We start from the raw sequence: 20502 nt of genomic DNA on the forward strand, positions 1-20502 counted from the left end.
GGGAGCAGGAGTGATCCCTAGTTGTGCTGCCCCTTGTGGTGCCAGCTTCAAAATTGCAGTGGTCAGCATTAGTCTCGCAGTACTACTGCTATGAGTCAAACTGCCAAATAAGGACTTTTTCATAATACTTTCTAAGGATGTGTTTGGGGGAAGGGAAAAATCTGTGCTAATGGTGTCAAAGATGGTGTAGGATCAATGCCGCAGAGTGCAGAAATTTTAAAAGGGCTGATCATGGAGACTTGGGCAAGGCAGAATGCTCTTTTTCTCCATGTGCCACATTTTCAAATAGTATGTCCTGCAAGACAAGCCTGAAAGTACATATGCACTCCCGTGCATCATTATGCTTTACAAAAATCTCTGCATTTGGCAGAGCCTTTTCTAAAATATCAGGGGACATCTCAATTTCCATCTCAACATTGTATGCAAAATTGAGCTTTAGATGTTTGAAATGTTGCACAATGTAGCTGTAATATTTTATTATGACTGAGGTTATTAATATTTGCCCTTTTTATGTTTAAAATATTGCACAAGGTGTACACATGGCTCATCTTTCTTTTTTCCATATTTATTACAATAAGAGATAAATATATCACTAATAGGAAAGCTCCCTTGGAAATCATTATTTACTAGGTCTACATTTTAACAAAAATCTTACCATGGTGTTATTCAGTGTGACTGATTCACTCGAAGTGCCTGGTATCTCTGTTAAATATTAGCACACCTTCTTGACTTGGTCTCTAAGGGGCCCTTTTACTAAGCCACATTAAAAGGTGGCCTGAATTAGTTTTGGCGCTCGCTGGGCCACTTGTTACCGTGGTGGAAAAAAGGCCTTTTTTAAATGAGGCAGTAAATGGCCGTGCACTAATATTAAAATTAGCATGTAGCTATTTACTACTTGATCCCCTACCACCATCTATTTAGAAGGTTGTAAGGGCTCCCACGCTAACCCCGGTGATAGGGCCGATTTGGCGCAGACTACCCTCACGTTAACCCTACCACACCTTTGTGAAAGGGTCCCTAAACTGCTTGTTTGAAAATATTGCCTACTCGACAGTTTTGTTGGGAGATGGAGATAATCATTTGTCAGAGATTGAAAAGTTACTTGGGAATATCAACACATGACAGTTACCCCAATAAAAAAAGAGCAGCAAGTATTCTGGCTTGCTTGTCTTTTTTTTCTCTCTCTCTCTCTCTCTATTTATTTTAAAATTCCCTATCATGATGGGAAAATGTACATTATAAGTACATAAGTACATAAGTAGTGCCATACGGGAAAGACCAAAGGTCCATCTAGCCCAGCATCCTGTCACCGACAGTGGCCAATCCAGGTCAAGGGCACCTGGCACGCTCCCCAAACGTAAAAACATTCCAGACAAGTTATACCTAAAAATGCGGAATTTTTCCAAGTCCATTTAATAGCGGTCTATGTACTTGTCCTTTAGGAATCTATCTAACCCCTTTTTAAACTCCGTCAAGCTAACCGCCCGTACCACGTTCTCCGGCAACGAATTCCAGAGTCTAATTACACGTTGGGTGAAGAAAAATTTTCTCCGATTCGTTTTAAATTTACCACACTGTAGCTTCAACTCATGCCCTCTAGTCCTAGTATTTTTGGATAGCGTGAACAGTCGCTTCACATCCACCCGATCCATTCCACTCATTATTTTATACACTTCTATCATATCTCCCCTCAGCCGTCTCTTCTCCAAGCTGAAAAGCCCTAGCCTTCTCAGCCTCTCTTCATAGGAAAGTCGTCCCATCCCCACTATCATTTTTGTCGCCCTTCGCTGTACCTTTTCCAATTCTACTATATCTTTTTTGAGATACGGAGACCAGTACTGAACACAATACTCCAGGTGCGGTCGCACCATGGAGCAATACAACGGCATTATAACATCCGCACACCTGGACTCCATACCCTTCCTAATAACACCCAACATTCTATTCGCTTTCCTAGCTGCAGCAGCACACTGAGCAGAAGGTTTCAGCGTATCATCGACGACGACACCCAGATCCCTTTCTTGATCCGTAACTCCTAACGCGGAACCTTGCAAGACGTAGCTATAATTCGGGTTCCTCTTACCCACATGCATCACTTTGCACTTGTCAGCATTGAACTTCATCTGCCACTTGCACGCCCATTCTCCCAGTCTCGCAAGGTCCTCCTGTAATCGTTCACATTCCTCCTGCGACTTGACGACCCTGAATAATTTTGTGTCATCGGCGAATTTAATTACCTCACTAGTTATTCCCATCTCTAGGTCATTTATAAATACATTAAAAAGCAACGGACCCAGCACAGACCCCTGCGGGACCCCACTAACTACCCTCCTCCACTGAGAATACTGGCCACGCAATCCTACTCTCTGCTTCCTATCTTTCAACCAGTTCTTAATCCATAATAATACCCTACCTCTGATTCCATGACTCTGCAATTTCTTCAGGAGTCTTTCGTGCGGCACTTTGTCAAACGCCTTCTGAAAATCCAGATATACAATATCAACCGGCTCCCCATTGTCCACATGTTTGCTTACCCCCTCAAAAAAATGCATTAGATTGGTGAGGCAAGACTTCCCTTCACTAAATCCGTGCTGACTTTTTAATATTATATTTTGCCCTTTTTTAAACTAACACATTTTGGGATCCTTTTACAAAAATGCGTTAGAAAATGACCTTATTGCGCCCTTACACAGGTCTTTTCCACATGCTAAGGCCATTATATTGCTGCCGGAAAAAGGCCAATTTTCCAAATTAATGGCCATGCTCTAATGTTGCTTGTCTTCTCAAAAATCAGAAAATAGTTGGACTTGTTTTCCATTGTGGCTTGTTTCAGAGGATTGGTGAAACCCATGATAAAAAGCCGTTTAACAGAAGGCCATCTTTGTAGGCATCCCTGGCAGTTGAGGTTTCCTTTTTTTAATAAGGGGTCCTTTACTAAGCTGTGTAGGCACCTATGTGCGTTCAACGTGCGCCAATTGGAGTTACCGCCCAGCTACTACGTGGCCCATGCGGTAATTTCATTTTTGACGCACGTCTGCTAAGCGCACCAGAAAATATATTTCATTTTCTGGCGCACGGGGAAAATCAGGCGGCAATTCGGACTTGGTGTGTGTAGGTGATTACCACACGGTTAACATGAGAGGCTTTACCGCTGAGTCAATGGCTGGCGGTAAGGTCTCAGACCCAAAATGGACGCAAGGCAATTTTTATTTTGCCACACGTCCATTTTCGGCAAAAATTTTAAAAAGGGCTATTTTTACAGGTGCACTGAAAAATGGATATGCGCGCGCCCACAACACGCTCCTACACTACCGCAGCCCATTTTTCAACGCACCTTAGTAAATGGACCCCTAAGTGATTTACAGGCAATTCCCTGGGTTAATGTTGAGGGCAAATTAAGCAATATTGGTTTCATGTTCTAATGTTGCCATTATCGCATGGCTATTACCAAAAATTAGCGTGTGAATGCTTACCACCACTTATTTTGTAGGCGATAAGGGCTCGTGCGCTATTCTCCCGCTAACCAGTGTGGCAGTGTAGATGTGCTGATTAGTGCAGACATGGCCCCTCCCAGAAAAGTATTTTTTTAAAGCGCATGGTGTACATACACACATTCAGAACTTACCTCTTCATCTGCCACGGTAAGCCCTTTTTAGTTGCGCTAAGCATGCATCAGTGCTTACCATGGCTTAGTAAAAGGAGCCCTTTATGTTTTTTTTGGTGATTATGATCTATGATCTAAATAAACTTTATTTAGAATCGAAGTTGCCAGCATGGGCCACTGTGTTTATTTTACTGCAATCCCCAGTTATTAGTAATTAAGTCTCATTGCATAAAATGGGACCTGTGCTAAAATAGCAAGAATGAGTGGTAAGATAACATTAATGCGTCTTGCGGCATTAATGTGCAGGAGGCGAGTTTCTTTTGAAATGAATAAAACTCTGGAATGAGAGGGCATAGGATGAATTTAAGACGAAAGGGTGGTGGACGCGCGGAATCACCTCCTGGTGGAGGTGGTGGAGACGAAGACTGTGTCTGAATTTAAGAAAGCATGGGACAGGGATATGGGATATCTTAGGGAAAGGAGGAGATAGTGGTTGCTGTGGATGGGCAGACTGGATGGGTTATTTGGCTCTTATCAGTTGTCATATTTCTGTGTTTCTAACATGGCTTAACAGTAACTCACATTGATAACTTTGCCCTTTAGTACATACAGTCTGAATGGAATAAATGAGAGTTTAGGTGTAGTTATCAACATGGGTTACCATTAACACATCTTATTTTACCACTACCTTGTGCTACTTACACTGGTCCCATTTTATGTAGTGAGACCAAGCTGCCCTTTTATTAAGCTCTACCAAACCCAAATATGGGCTTAGCACGTGAGGAAAGGCTTACTGCAAAATTCGCTAAAGCGTTTTGCAGTAATTTGCCTGTCATAGGTGGGGAATGGGCATAGATTCCCATTGGAATGGGTTCAATTCCCACTGTAGCTCCTTGTGACCTTGAGCAAGTCACTTAACCCTCCATTGCCCCAGGTACAAAAAGCTTAGATTGTGAGCCCCCTAGGGACAGAGAAAATACCTGCATATAATGTGTACAGCGCTGCGTACGTCTAGTAGTGCTATAGAAATTATTATTAGTAGTAGTAGTATAGATGCATTATCGAGCTAGTGTGTTCACAGTGCGTGATAAGTGGATAACGCGGGAGCACTCAACGTCCTCTAAATAGTAGGTGGTGAGTGCTCTCACGTTAATATAGAAGTACATAAGTATTGTCATACTGGGAAAGACCAAAGGTCCATCAAGCCCAGCATCCTGTTTCCAACAGTGGCCAATCCAGGTCACAAATACCCGGCAAGATCCCAAAAAAGTACAAAACATTTTATGCTGCTTATCCCAGAAATAGTGGATTTTCCCCAAGTCCATTTAATAACGGTCTATGGACTTTTTCTTTAGGAAGCCGTCCAAACCTTTTTTAAACTCTGCTAGATGCAGGTCTTGTGTGCTAATGGAAAACTATGTATGGGACCTGCTAAAAGAAAAAATGTTCTATTATAGAGCTTAGTGTACTGTAAAGTTGTACAATAAAATACGCTAATATCATTTCTTAGCTTATCTTAGTAAAAGGGCCCCCTAGTTACTAATAATTGGGGTTAACAATGAAATAACGTCTTAACCGTAGCCCATGTTAGTAACTTCCCCCTTAAACTCTTTCATGTTATTGCATCTACTGAAAATTATTGACATGACCATGTGATTATAACTAGCTAATCATGATCTTCCGTTTATTCTTAATGATGCAAAGAGGTAAAAGGGATGCGCTCTATGGCCTAACACTTAGTTCTTCAACTTTCCGCAATAAATGGCATATTTACGTTCCTTGTTTTCTACATCATTCCCAGTGGCCATCTGTACATTATAAACAATTACTGTTTATTGCAATGAGGGGTGTTTTTACTAAAATGAGGTAAGATTTTGAACTTACTGCACATTAACTTCAAAACTTAAGATGCGGTAACATAGTAACATAGTAGATGACGGCAGAAAAAGACCTGCACGGTCCATCCAGTCTGCCCAACAAGACAAACATATGTGTAAACCTTACCTTGATTTGTACCTGCCTTGTTCAGGGCACAGACCATACAAGTCTGCGCAGCAGTACTTCCTGCCTCCCAACCACCAGTCCCGCCTCCCATCACCGGCTCTGGCACAGACCGTATAAGTCTGCCCTCCACTATCCTCGCCTCCCAACCACCAACCCCTCTTCCCCCCACCTGCTCCGCCACCCAATTTCGGCTAAGCTTCTGAGGACCCATTCCTTCTGCACAGGATTCCTTTATGCATATCCCATGCATGTTTGAATTCCGTTACTGTTTTCCTCTCCACCACCTCCTGCGGGAGGGCATTCCAAGCATCCACCAACCTCTCTGTGAAAAAATACTTCCTGACATCTCTCCTGAGGCTGCCCCCCTTCAACCTCATTTCATGTCCTCTCGTTCTACCACCTTCCCATCTCCGGAAAAGATTTGTTTGCGGATTAATACCTTTCAAATATTTGAACGTCTGTATCATATCACCCCTGTTCCTCCTTTCCTCCAGGGTATACATGTTCAGGTCAGCAAGTCTCTCCTCATACGTCTTGGAACGCAAATCCCTTACTATTCTCGTAGCTTTTCTTTGCATTGCTTCCATTTTTTTTAACATCCTTTGCAAGGTACGGCCTCCAAAACTGAACACAATACTCCAGGTGGGGCCTCACCAACGACTTGTACAGGGGCATCAACACTTCCTTTCTTCTGCTGATCACACCTCTCTCTATACAGCCTAGCAACCTTCTCGCTACAGCCACCGCCTTGTCACACTGTTTCGTCGCCTTCAGATCCTCGGATACTATCACACCAAGATCCCTCTCCCCCTCAGTACTTATCAGACTCTCACCACCTAACACATAAGTCTCTCTTGGGTTTCTATTCCCTAAGTGCAGCACTTTGCATTTCTTCGCATTGAATTTTAATTGCCAAACCTTAGATCATACTTCTAGCTTCCTCAGATCCTTTTTCATGCTTTCCACTCCCTCCCAGGTGTCCATTCTGTTGCAAATCTTATTATCATCTGCAAATAGGCAAACTTTACCTTCTAACCCTATGGCAATGTCACTCACAAATATATTGAACAGAATGGGCCCCAGCACTGATCCCTGAGGCACTCCACTACTCACCTTTCCCTCCTCCGAGCGAACTCCATTTACCACCACCCTCTGTCGTCTGTCCGTCAACCAGTTCCTAATCCAGTTCACTACTTCGGTAAGGGCAAAGCCTCTGTGATAAATGGCCTGTGTTTACCACATAGAGCAGAGACTTAAGGGTAATTCTATAAGTGGGTGTCTCTTTTTAGGTGCCCCAGTGCGTACAGTGAGAACCTATTCTGGGCATCCAGATTCTGTTATACAATACTAGCATAACGTGATTTGGGCACACCTTACATTTAGGCCCCTATAATTATACCAGCTATAGAACTGTGGGAACTCAAATGAGGGAACAGTGCAAGTAACTTATAGTGCACATAAGTGGCAGCTCTGCCTTTGTGCCTCCCATGCTCCCCCTCCATTTACACACCCCCTTACAGAATGCTGCTTAGGCGTTTTGATGTAAGTGTACATGTACCCATGAAAGTGACAGTATTCTGTACATTTACATGCTTTGGAGAAGGTAGTAAAAGCAGTTAGCTTAGCAAGGTTTAGAAAAGGTTTGGATAGCTTCCTAAAATCCATAAGCCGTTATTAAAATGGACTTGAGGAAAATCCACTACTTATTTCTAGGATAAGCAGAATAAAATGTATTGTACTGTTTTAGGATTTTGTCATCTACTTGTAACCTGGATTGGCCACTGTTGGAAACAGGATGCTGGACTTGATGGACCTTCGGTCTGTCCCAGTGTGGCAATACTTATGTTCTTATATTCTAAATTTGGATGCCCTTTTAATGAATTGCCTTTTTAGGGGGTAAGTTTACAACAGGGACCCTCCATTTAGATGCCCTGAGAATAAACTGTACAACAGGAGCCTAGTCTATGACACCGTTAACACAGCTAACGTTTACACACTCACAATTACACCAACCATAGAACTGACATAACTGCAGCCACACTGCAGGAATGTGCACAGTTGACAATGTTCTGTAAAAGTTATATGCATAGTGTAGGTGGGAGACCTGCCAACCTCTATGCTTCCTCATGCTTTTACAGGCTATGCCACTTTTATGTACCGTTACAGAATAGTACTTAGCCACCCTGATGCCACTTTCTTGGGTTAATGTGTATGTCCCTCTCATTCAGTACTCTCTCCCAATCAGGAGCCCCACTATGGTCCTGCAAATTCACCTGAACAGTAACCCCCCCCCCATTCCTGCAATTAAGGACCCCTGTTCAGACCTGCTCATAGGAATCCCCCCCAGCGCCATACCTTCAGGTGTCACCTGGGGGTTCCCTGTTAGTGTAGTGGACTGAAGGGAGAGAGAGAAGCATTCCCACTTAACTCCTGCCCTTAAGCCACTTTGGTTCAAAATGGCAGCTATGACCTCTATCTTTATACAAACTTCACAGTTAGAGAATTTGTTCCACGTCAACACATATATTCACTCAATTCACAAAGCAGTGGAATGACAGATATTCTTTACTGGGAGGTATCAAAATTCAATTCACAACCAAGATTATGTCTTATTGGAGGAAAAAGAGCCTCAGTTACCGCTGGCAATACTCCTTAGTAGATTGGGAGATTCATTCATACCCCAACTACATCCAGCATTTTTCTATCACTGGCTCCAAAAACCCCTCCTAAAGTCACTATAAATCATCTTCTTTTAAAATTTCTGAATTTTTATATGTATTTTCATTATATGCAATAAACGTTGTGAATATGAAGATTCCTCTATCAGAGTCAAAATATATGTTTTAGTGCAGGAAGAGACAAAGCACTCAGGGGCCTTTTATAAAGCAGCGGTAAGCCCAATACTGGCTTACCAAACACAAAATCTGAACAACTACCGGCCCAATGCGGCCGCCGGCATTGGGCCAGCGTGCGCCATTTATGGCACTCCCCAGAAAGTTTTTTTGGTCTAACTCGACGGTAATCAGGCATCGCCGCGCGCTGCCTTAATGGGTGGTTGCAAGTGCGCCCTGCCACATGGCCACGCGGTAAGAATTATCTTACCGCATGACCATTTCTTTTTTGGGCCATTTTACTGGCTGCGGTAAAAAGGGCTCTGGCGCACGGGAAAAACAGCCCCTGCCACTACCGCAGGGTCCCTTTTCCCGCAGCTTAGTAAAAGGACCCCTTAACTCGGTACAGTGCAAAGCTACTGCTATGGTCATAGCTGTTGATTGGAACCCCGGTGGCTCCGAGGTGGGAGCTCCAGTGCTTCGCTCCTGCCCTAGTCCACTAGACTACCAGGGATACCACAGAGGGGAGGTGGATAGAATTGGTATTCAGGGGGTTCCTGTGGGGGAAGAGCAGACAGATCAGGAAGTTTGTAAGGGAAGGAGGTTTTACTTTCCTTTGTAGAAAAGGAGCAATATAGGTGTCCTCTAGGTGCCTAAATGTAGGAACCGAGTTACAGAATTACCCCCTTACTGTGTTTTTTTTTTTTTTTTACCATGCAGTAGATGTTAGCACTGGGCTGTACTAATGGCTACAATGAGTTAAAAACGGCTGTAAATGCTTAATGCACTTTGATACACATGCCCCAAGTGTGGAAAAATGGATGCTTCTCATTACTGTTTTTTTAAAGAATGAGGAGTAAAATACCACAGTCGTCTACCCTAGCATAGCACAGAGCTCATGAAAGCACATATTTCAAAAGCTGATGCTTCTTAACATGATAATTAACAGATTAAGATTTGAAACCTTCTCCTTTATGTACCTTTTCCTTTCCATGCATTTCTCATATTTCCTCCCACTAATAACTCATCCTGTATTTATAAGTCTTTATATATTCTGCGATATTTAGGAGCTTTGAAAGATATTTTTTGTTTGCCAAATTAGGTATTAGTGGCCTGAGCATCATAAAATTGTCTGAAGCTAAAGTATTTAGGGGCCTGTTTACCTTTAATGTGGGAATTACTAAGGGTTAACAGCATGAACCCCATACTAATGGTTAATGCAGCACCTTAACTGTTAGTACATGGCAATTCCTACCTGAAACAGGTAACCTGGGAGGAGGGGGTGCGGAATGCCTGGGGACTGTGTTTTGCAGTTATCGTGGTTGTTACCACCCATTAACTGTTGCATGCACAGATAATGCAGAGCATTTTATCTACCTCATGAGGTTTATTTGATACTGGATATTGACCTTTTTTTTTTCCTTCTCTGCATGGCAGAATACTGGGACCACCCCCAGACTGTTAACACAGAGGTTTTTTTCAGGTGCTATCTGGGCATATGCAAAACATTAAGGTCCTTTGAGTTGATGAAGTATTTGCTTTGATATTTATGTCAGGATTTAGAGTCACTTGATTTATAACTACGATTTTATTATAGTTAGTGTATCAGATGTTTTTGGCAATGAAATTTTGAAAGATGAAAGGTTTTGAACAGTTGCAGAAATGACATAAAACAGGTAAAGACTTTTAAAAGCTATTATATTAATTGCAATTTCTTTCATCAAATATAGAGCATTTGTAAATATAGAGAAATTGTAATTTCTTTCATCAAATATAGAGAAAGATAATTAGTTCAACTAAGATTAACTGTATATACAAAAACCCATAATAAAACATTTATTCCATGGACCCCTGCTCCGGAATGTTCATTTTATTATAGCTGCTCTGAAACTTGATGTACTCATAAACATTATATAATATTTCAAGCTTGTGGAACACCAGCCACTAATTACATATCCATATTTCTAACTTTTCCCCTTGAACAGTATTTCTTTGTCCTGGATTGCTGAAAGGAGTATACCAGAGTGAGCATTTATTTGAATCTGACCATCAATCTGGAGCATGGTGCAAGGATCCCCTGCAGGCTTCTGACAAAATCTATTATATGCCTTGGACACCATACAGAACAGATACATTGACTGAGTATTCTTCAAAGGATGACTTCATCGCAGGGAGACCGACCACTACCTATAAGCTCCCTCATCGGGTAGATGGCACTGGATTTGTAGTGTATGATGGAGCTTTATTTTTCAACAAAGAACGCACCAGGAACATTGTGAAATTTGACTTGCGGACACGGATAAAAAGTGGTGAGGCTATTATAGCAAACGCCAATTACCATGACACATCTCCTTATAGATGGGGAGGTAAGTCAGACATTGATCTAGCAGTGGATGAGAATGGACTATGGGTCATCTATGCAACAGAACAAAATAATGGTAGGATTGTCATTAGTCAATTAAACCCTTACACCTTGAGAATTGAAGGGACCTGGGACACAGCCTATGACAAAAGGTCAGCTTCCAATGCATTTATGATTTGTGGAATTTTGTACGTGGTCAAGTCCGTGTATGAAGATGATGATAATGAAGCCACGGGGAACAAGGTTGATTATATTTACAATACTGATCAAAGTAAGGATGGCTATGTAGACATTCCTTTTCCCAATTCATACCAGTATATTGCCGCTGTGGATTATAATCCAAGAGACAATTTGCTTTATGTCTGGAACAACTATCATGTGGTGAAGTATTCTTTGGATTTTGGACCGTTGGACAGCAAATCAGGTATGATTTATACTAAATTTAGTTTCTTTAGTCTTTTAATGCACAAATGTAATATGATGACTCTCAGATGGTACTCCAAACATGCACCTCCCTCCCCGATATTCAACGCTATTTATTTGGTCAGAAATAGCCACTGACCAGTTAGTGTTTTTGCGGATAACGGAGAATACTCAATGGTAACCGTTATCTCCTGCTGAATAGTTGCGTTTAGCACCTACTGCTAAACTGACTACGTTGCACAACTTATCTGGTTAGGTACAGATGTCAGTGTCTAACTGGATAAGTTTAGACCGTATACCTAGCACTCCTATCTTTAACTGGTAACAACTTAACCGGTGAGCACTGAATATCGGCTTAACCGGTTAACATTTTAGCAGCCAAGAAACCCATGGATATTCAATGCTGACGGCTGGATATGGCCCGGCGTTGACTGTCTGGGTTTAGAGGTAGTGGTGGACAGCACCAGGCCTGCAGTTCATAATTCTGTGTGATCTCATTTTGAAGTTGGAGACTGAATCTATAAATATTAAGGAGCTCTTCTACTGCTTGCTTGTCCAGGATGAGGCCCAGGCGCTGATGGACTGTCTTTTGTCTTTGAGAGAATGAAAATATAGAGACCCCTTATTTTAGCTGCAGAAGATTCTTTACACTTGCTGGCCTTTTCACCTTGGGTTGGTTGACACAGGAGAACTTGATCTGAAAAATATGGCAACGTTATGATGGTGGAACTGTCCTTAACAAGGCCATTTTAACACTATTGCATATTGTTAGTACTAAGCATCTAGCATTAATATTGGTCGATAATACACATTAGGCATATTTCCAAAGCACTTTGGGAGGCTAAGTTCCATAGGTTTCTATGGAACTTTGGGAGGCTAAGTGCTTTGAAAATATGCCTAATTATCTCCTGATTTTTAATGTGGGACAGTAAATGGGAATTACAAATGTAAGGACGAAGGACTCAAGAATATAGCCTCACAACCATAAAAGGACAATACTAGAAGTTAAGCTGCAAACTAAATAGTGTGTGTTCTGGTAGAGATGAAGATTCAAGGTCCATGTATGGGTGTAGATCTGAAACAAAGCCCGACCCAGCCTTCGTGTCCCTGCTGACATGTCTCAAAAATCTGATGTGGATAGGACAGGAATGATGAAAATGAATAGAGACAGGTCCGTATTCACATACCTCCACACCCCCACACCTTCCTTTGTCTTTCATAAATGGATCTTATGAACCTTTCGTTTTTTTTATTAACTAGGCTAAATAGAAAAATGGTGATATCACAGAAGGGCATGTTACATACATTTAAATGTTATTAACACAGCCCATATCAATGCCTTTTGAGTTTAACATTTGAACATGATATTAATTTCTAATTATATGGCACCCTAGATGCTGTTGGGTAGAATGCAGGCATATGTGACGGTGTATGTGTTTATGGAAAAGAAGCATTTCTTGATGACAGACTAGCACTGCATAAACATATTCAAGCACTTAATTCTTGTTTCTCTATGTGATTAAGTAGTGTGAAGCTGAATGCAGGAAAATTGCATTAATGTATTGTGGATTTGGTCTCCAAAGATATGAAGCTGGCTTGAATTCCCTGTACCAAATAGTTGTCAGCACTCTCACCAAATGGTTATTTGAGATTTGTGAGTCACATTTGATTTAGACTCCCATATTTTAAAGATTGCTAAGAAACTTTGGTGGAAATTGTGAATAGCACATATGCATCCATTTTTAACTACATTTAAAAAATTGTGATCCTTGTACCAGTAATCAACCATATGGATTATTGCAATGTCATGTGGATGGATCTGCCAAAATATAAATTGCAAGTGATTCAAAATGTGGTTGTCTAAGCTAGTTATGGAGCCTTTTATCAGAAAAAGGGCCCCCAACTTTACTTGACTTCCTGTGGAACTGACAATCAAATTTTAAATCCTATACCTGATTTTTGAGACTTTCTCCAGGATTCTACATATTGAACCTAGTGTTCCGTGCCAAAATCCAAGTTTCTATAACAATGTGTGTAACTTAATTGGTTTAACAAGCTAATATCTGCATTGATAACAACACATAACAAGCAATAAAGAGCAGTAATCACAATAATTAGAATTTACGCGCACATTTCGCTAAGTGTATTCTGTAATGCAGAGCACCTAAATTAATGCACGCAACCAAAAATAGGCGTGGTTATAGGTGGAGAAAAAACAGATTTAAAGAATATGGCCCTCTATGCCTAAATCTATGCACCGGTGTTTACGTTAAGTAAAACGTGGCCTAAATGGATGTGACCAAATTTATTTGCACGGAGAGATGCTCGGCATATTCTATATACCACATGGCAATTTATGCCCATTCTATAACATTTAGGCATATTTTATTTTATTTTTTTTAGATTTATTTAGATTTTGCTCACACCTTTTTAGTAGTAGCTCAAGGGGAGTTACATTCAGGTACTCTGGGTATTTTTAGACAATACGCCCAGGCGCATTTTTTCACCGCATGGATTTTTTCGGGCGCCATGTATAGAATCTGGCCCTTTATGTGCTATTGGGTTACCTTACAGTATTTGTGGGCTTACTGAAGTCAAGAAGCACTATTAAGTGTTAGATCAATCAGAGAAAGAGGAAAGGCATTCTCTGTGATTGCTTCAAAACTGTGGAACTGGGGCCAGTAGATATCAGACACATTGGGCTAGGTTCCGTACATGGCACTCAAACATCGTTGCCAAAAAAAAAAATCAGCACTAACCCCTGGATTAAATATATGGTGACTAAAGTTGCATGCACAACTTTATTTATTAATGAGCCAATCAGCACCTATAATTGGCTGCTAACAACCAATTATTGGCATTAATTGGCCTTAATTGGGAGATACACGCACATCGTATTCTCTAACGATGTGTGTTTAACTCCTATGGGGTGTAACTTCAAGGGGGTATGTTTAGGGAGCATTTTATGTTACGTACACTTGTATAGAATAAGCCCGATTCACACCTAATTCAGGGCCCTGTTGACTAAGCCGTGCTATAGGCGCGCTAGTGTGTTTAGCACACGCTAATGTTAGAGACATCCATAGGAATATATGGGTGTCTCTAGCGGTGGCGTCTTGGATCAAAGCCCAGTTATGGGCACCATATATAGTGTCTGGGGGATTATGGATTAGGAAACTTCTAAAAACCTATGGGTCAATTTTCAGCCACGAAGGTCAGTGTTTTTTTTTTTTTTTTTAAACATTGGCTGCATCGGTTTATCACCACTGTCTGGATAGTGACCAGTGCTGAATATACATATAAATGAACGCTATCGCCATTTTGAACAGATAGCAAGAGGCTGAGATGAGACACGTAACAGCTAAACGGTGTGGGAGCCCCCTTTGACGAAGCGTTGCGAAACAGGCACCTGTCGGGGTACACAGGCACACCAGTTTGGAAAGAGGAGCAGATTAGCTTGTTAAGCTAAGTGTCTTTGGAATAGACCTATGTACAGGAGAGATAATATAGCATTAAAAATAAGTGAATTGAGAGGGATTGTAGCATAGGTAGGAGGAGAGAATGAGTCAATGATTAAAGTTCAATGCACGAGCGCAGATTCACCACGGGAGTGAAGTGATAAGGAGCCTTGCATAGGAGTATGAGACTCTACCTCATTTAAATACTAAGAGTATTAAGTGTTTCTATATACATTCTCCTATATATTTATTTTTGCGAGTTTTGAATGACAGTGTTGGAGAAAGTGAAAGCCTAACATTTTTTACAGTAAACAGAATATACAGAAAAGGCAGTCAGCATGCCTGTCTTGAGTTATTGAAATAATTTATCCAGATACAAACTGAATATTGCCGTGTCCAGATAAATTCCAGGACTGCCCTGGCTGTGCATAGAGCAGAGGTGGTTTGTAAGGATATTCATAGACACTATCCCCCAAATTCTATAAAAAGTGCTAAAAATTAGGTAAACTAATTTTGGCATGTGCTTAATTTGCGTGTGCATTTTAATTAAATAATGAGCCAATTAGCATCGATAATTGAGATCTTAAACTGTTATTGGTAGGGGGGAAACCACAGGCAGGTCATGGGCGGATCAGGGGCGTTCCTTTAATGTATGCACATTGCTATACAATAAAGGGGACCTGTGCCTAATTTAGTCATGGGGATTTATACCAAGGCTTTGTTGGTGTAAATGGTAGAACCTAATTGTAGTCACGGTTCCCAGTGCTAAGTGTTATTCTATAAATGACAACTATCCAAGGGGCTCTTTTACCAAGCTGCAGTAAATGGGGCCCTGCGCTAGTTGCAAAGTAGGTTTTTGCCACCCGCCGAGGCCATTTTTACTGCAGAGAGTAAAAAAGGCCAAAAAAAAAGAAATGGCCGTGCAGTAGATTTGCACTTGCCATACGGACATTTCAGGGGGAGCACTTACTGCCCACTTACTGAGGTGGAGGTAAGGGCTCCCATGCTAAGGTTGTAAAAATATGGAAATACATTTCCATAGTGCCGGAAATGGTGCGTGCTTGGGGGGGGGGGGGGGGGGCAGAATTACTGCTGGGCTGCTGCGATAGTTAAGGATTGGTGCACAACAAAAGGGGGCATTAAAAGGGCCCCTAGGTAATTCCTCCCACAGCGCATGCCATTTTTAGTGCTATAGAAATTTATTTCCGTATTTTTTACTGCTGGGATTACTTCATGTAACTTCCTGTTCCTGTGTAGGTGGGCTGCAGCAGCAGAGCCAGCCAGCCTGTGTCAATTATTGCCGGTGCTCCTTTCCAAAAGAGCCGCACGGTAAATACGAACTTAACCACACGGCCATTTGTTTTTTTTTTGGCCTTTTTACCCTCTGTGGTAAAAGGGGCCTCGGGACGTGTCAAAAACACGTGCCGCTAATGCAGTGCCCGTTTTACCACAGCTTGGTAAAAGGGCCCCTGAGCACTGTTTATATTATGGCACTGATGCCGAAATGTAGAATATAGTGCCATTAACTCTGCTCCTTGACCCATAAAATTATCTATGAGTTTGCCCTGGAGTATATGCACCCCTTGATCGACCTTCCGCCCAGGAATGCCAATCCTGTTGCTCGTTCCTACCTCCACCTTCACTTCCCAAACTGTAAGGGTGTCAAGTACAAGAAGATCTTCGCCTTGTCCTTCCGCTATTGGAGCCCTAAGCAATGGAATGCTCTCCCGCAACACCTCAAAACTCAAGCGGACCACGCCCTCTTCAAGAAGTTGTTGAAGACCTACTTCTTTGCCAAGACCTACTTCTCACTTTATACCGCTGACTGATGCACCCTCCCTGACCCCTACCCTGCTAGTTCACCCTGTTAGATGCTTTTCCCCCTGTCTACTCCTTGTATACTTTTCTAAGTTTTCCTATTTTGTAATTTTATTTAACGTTTTGTAAGCCACATTGTGCCTGCATGAGTGGGAAAATGTGGGATATAAGCGAACAATAAAATAAATAAATAAATAGATACTTAAATTAGAATGTGCAGAATTTATAAATTCTGTAAAACATAATCATTATCAAGCTTATTTGAGAAGCTTGCATGATGAGATATTTTTTTTTTTTGTAATTTATATATTTTATTGAAAACACAATATCACAACTGCGTTATATCATAACGTAACACTCCATTTCTCATAATAATATAACAATGCTTCTCTATATTTTATACATTTTCTCCCTCCCCTCCCTCCTCCCTCTCCCTCCCTCTCCTCCCCCTCCCCCCCCCCTTCTTTTAATCCTCAGGATTTTATATCAACTTCTTCTTATTCCGTATCTTTCAAGAGTACTTGTAATTGTGTCCATTCTTTTGCTTCAGAATTGTATCTCCCTATTCTTTTGTCTGTTAATTTATCCAACTCTATGAGCTCCCTTAATTTAACTTTCCAATCAGTCTTTGTGGGCCCCAATTTACTTTTCCAATGGCGTGCTATACCCGTTTTCGCTGCTGCTAGCCCTATCCGTTTTACTCTTTGTTGCCATTTTTGCCCTCTGTGGTTTCCCCACCCTAGTAAGCACCATTTAGGTTCATGAGGAAAGGGAACCTCCAAGACCATTGATAATTCGTTCACAATGTCTTTCCAATACTCTTGTATCTGGCTACATTCCCACCATATATGGTAGAATGTACCTTTCTCTTTCCCACACCTCCAGCATTCCGCAGAGGCTCCTGGGTATATTTTATTAATTTTTTCTGGTGTATAGTACCATCTACTTAGTATCTTGTATGCATTTTCTTTGATCAGCACACAAACTGATGTTTTCTTAACTTCGGTACACACCCTCCTCCATTCGGTCTCACTTAATGTCTGTCCCATGTCTTTTTCCCATGCTTCCATAAAAGCATGTTTTCTAAAAATTTGGCCCCGAAGGTGCCCATATACCTTGGAGATTCCCCTGCCTGACACATCAATTTCTCCCCATATATTTTCGAATTTCTCATGATCTACTGGTGGGTGTTTTGTCCATTTTTCTGTTATAATAAAGTGTTGGACTTGCAAGTATGCGTATTTATCTGTCTCTTGTAATTCATATTTCTCTTGGAGTTCTTCAAATGCCCTTATGCGACCTCCGTCCATTAAGTCACGAAATCTGATCAGACCCTTCTGAAACCATGTGGAGAAGACCCTTGATTCTTTCCCCGCTGGGAATCCCTCCTCCTGTGTGATCCACGCATATGAGGATCTCTGTTGTGTCCCCCTTAATTTCTTTTTTAAGGTACCCCAAAGTGTTAGTAAATGTGTTATAAACGGGTTTAGAGTCAGTTTCCCATAACTTTGTTCAGGAAGGGAGGCCCACAGAAGACCCTCCAAATATCCCTCTCTGACAAACACTTGTTCTAATGTGGTTATATGTGACAAGTCTACCTTACACCATTCTGCTATTTGTGTGATTTGTCCTGCCCAGTAATACCATTGCATGTTTGGCATTTCTCTTCCTCCTTCCTGTACTCTTCCCCACATTATCCTCTTGGGTAACCTGGCCGGCTTTCTCCCCCAGGTAAATTTCCCTAATTCTGATTGCAATCTTGTCAACTCTCTGGTCGGTACTGGGATGGGTAATGTCTGAAACAAAAATAGAAGTCTTGGCAGGATATTCATTTTTATTACTGCTATTGGTCCCCACCACGACAGCCATCCTGACCCCCATCTATTCAAATCCCTCCTCACTGAACTAAGCAGGGGTTCATAATTCCACGCATATAGATTCTGTAAATCTTTGGGAATTTTTATTCCTAGATACCGGAAACCCAGTTCCGTTATTTTAAAATTGCACCTTTCCTTCAGGTAATTACTCTCTGCCTCTGTTATTGTAATTCCCATTATTTCAGATTTGTCGTAATTTACTTTAAATCCTGCTTGTCTCCCATATACTTCAAGTTCCTTAACTATGACAGGTAGAGTGTGCATCGGTTGGCCCACGTAAAATAGGATGTCATCAGCGAATAACGCTATTTTATGTTCCTTTCCACCTAGTTTTATTCCCCTCACCTCCTTCATAGTTCGAATTCTCTGTGCCAGGGGTTCAATAGACAACGCGAACAATAGGGGCGATAGCGGGCATCCCTGACGTGTACCCCTCTGGATATGGAAAATTTCAGAGTATCCCCCATTAATCTTTAATCTTGCAGTCGGTGATGTATATAGCCCTTTTATCCATTCTATAAATGGTATTCCCATTCCCATTACCCTCATTACCTCCCATAGATATTCCCACTCCACTCTGTCGAACGCTTTCTCAGCGTCTATTGCTAACAGCGTCAGCGAGTCTCCTCTTCTTTGCGCCCCCCAAATAATATTCAATGTCCGTCTGATGTTATCAGCAACCTTTCTATTTAATATAAAACCAGATTGATCTGGGTGTATAAGTTTTGGCATTATACGGGCTAGGCGGTCGGCCATGACCTTTGCAAGTATCTTAACATCTATATTTAATAGTGATATAGGTCTATATGATCCACAACATGTTGGGTCCCTTCCTGGTTTAGGTAATACTGTTATACCCGCTATTTTCATGCTATTAGGTAGCCCATTTCCTCCAAAGTTTGCATTTCCAACTCTCACCAATATTGGGGCTAATTCCCTTCCAAATACTTTATAAAATTTCCCCGTGTATCCATCCAAACCCGGTGCCTTGCCTCCTTTTAGCCCCTTGATTACCTCTAGTACTTCCTGCAACGTTATGGACTTCTCTAGCTCTAATTTCTGAGCCTCCGTTACCTTGTGGAGTCCTAGATCTCTTAATTGACTTTGTATGTCTTCTTTGGGGATTTTTTCCCCTGGCGCGTATAATTTAGAGTAATATTGCACAAAGGCTTTCCTAATATCTTTATCTTGATATACCAATCTATCCCCTTGTGTTTTTAGTTTAGTGATTAAGCTCCTTGTCTGTTTTTGTCTTAAACTGCGTGCCAGCATGGTCCCCGCTTTGTTACTAAATTCAAAAAATTTTTGTTTCATCAGGGTTCTATGGAATTCCATCGTATTCATCTGTATTTTCCGGAGTTCCCCTCTGCATTGTATTAGGTCTCTGAGCGTTTTTGCATCTCCCTGTAGTTGGTGTTGTGATTCTAATTGTGTTAATTTTTGCCTAATTGTCAATTCTGTTGCTTCTCTTTTTTTTTTTTTGTAGGTGCCTTTTGCTATCAGATGCCCTCTAATTACAGCTTTTAGGGCATCCCATAAGGTACCTTCCGATACATCTCCCCTATCATTATTTTGGAGGTATTCTATTATCCTCATTCGTATGTCTTGACAATCTTTCTCCGCAGCTATCAGGGATTCATTTAGTCTCCACATCGTTTCCTTTCTCTCTATCTCTATTTTCCCCACCAGTACCCATACTGGTGCGTGGTCTGATGTCTGTATATTTTCTATGTCTGAGTCTTTCATGTCCCCCCATATTGATCTGCTCCCCCAAATCGCATCTATCCTTGAGTATGATTTTTGGGCATGAGAATAAAAGAATATGTTTTTTGACCTGGGTGTTGCATCCTCCATATATCTACCAGATCTAAATCCTTCATTAATTTAAGAAATTTCCCCCTATGTGTTCTCGGTCCTCCTCCTTTCCCCTGTGAATGGTCCAGTCTAGAGGCAGTCATGTTGTAGTCCCCTCCCATAATTATCTGTCCCCTTACAAATTTACTTAGGCCTAAGCCTAGTTTTGTGAAAAATGTTCCCTGTCCCTCATTTGGTGCATATACATTGATAAATGTGATCAAGTGATTTCCTACCCTTCCTTTAATTGCTAAGCTTCTCCCATCTTCCC

At 41.4% G+C, this 20502-nt stretch overlaps 1 protein-coding gene across 1 annotated transcript in view; it reads left to right on the forward strand.

Moving 5' to 3' along the window:
* Window positions 1-20502, forward strand: part of ADGRL3 (adhesion G protein-coupled receptor L3) — a 1077673-nt gene that overhangs the window by 485992 nt on the left and 571179 nt on the right. The window contains 1 exon segment of the mRNA XM_030194565.1: window positions 10425-11225. Coding sequence (XP_030050425.1) covers window positions 10425-11225 — 801 coding nt within the window.

Source organism: Microcaecilia unicolor, chromosome 2 (assembly GCF_901765095.1).
Source record: "Microcaecilia unicolor chromosome 2, aMicUni1.1, whole genome shotgun sequence".
Classification (NCBI taxonomy): Eukaryota; Metazoa; Chordata; class Amphibia; order Gymnophiona; family Siphonopidae; genus Microcaecilia; species Microcaecilia unicolor.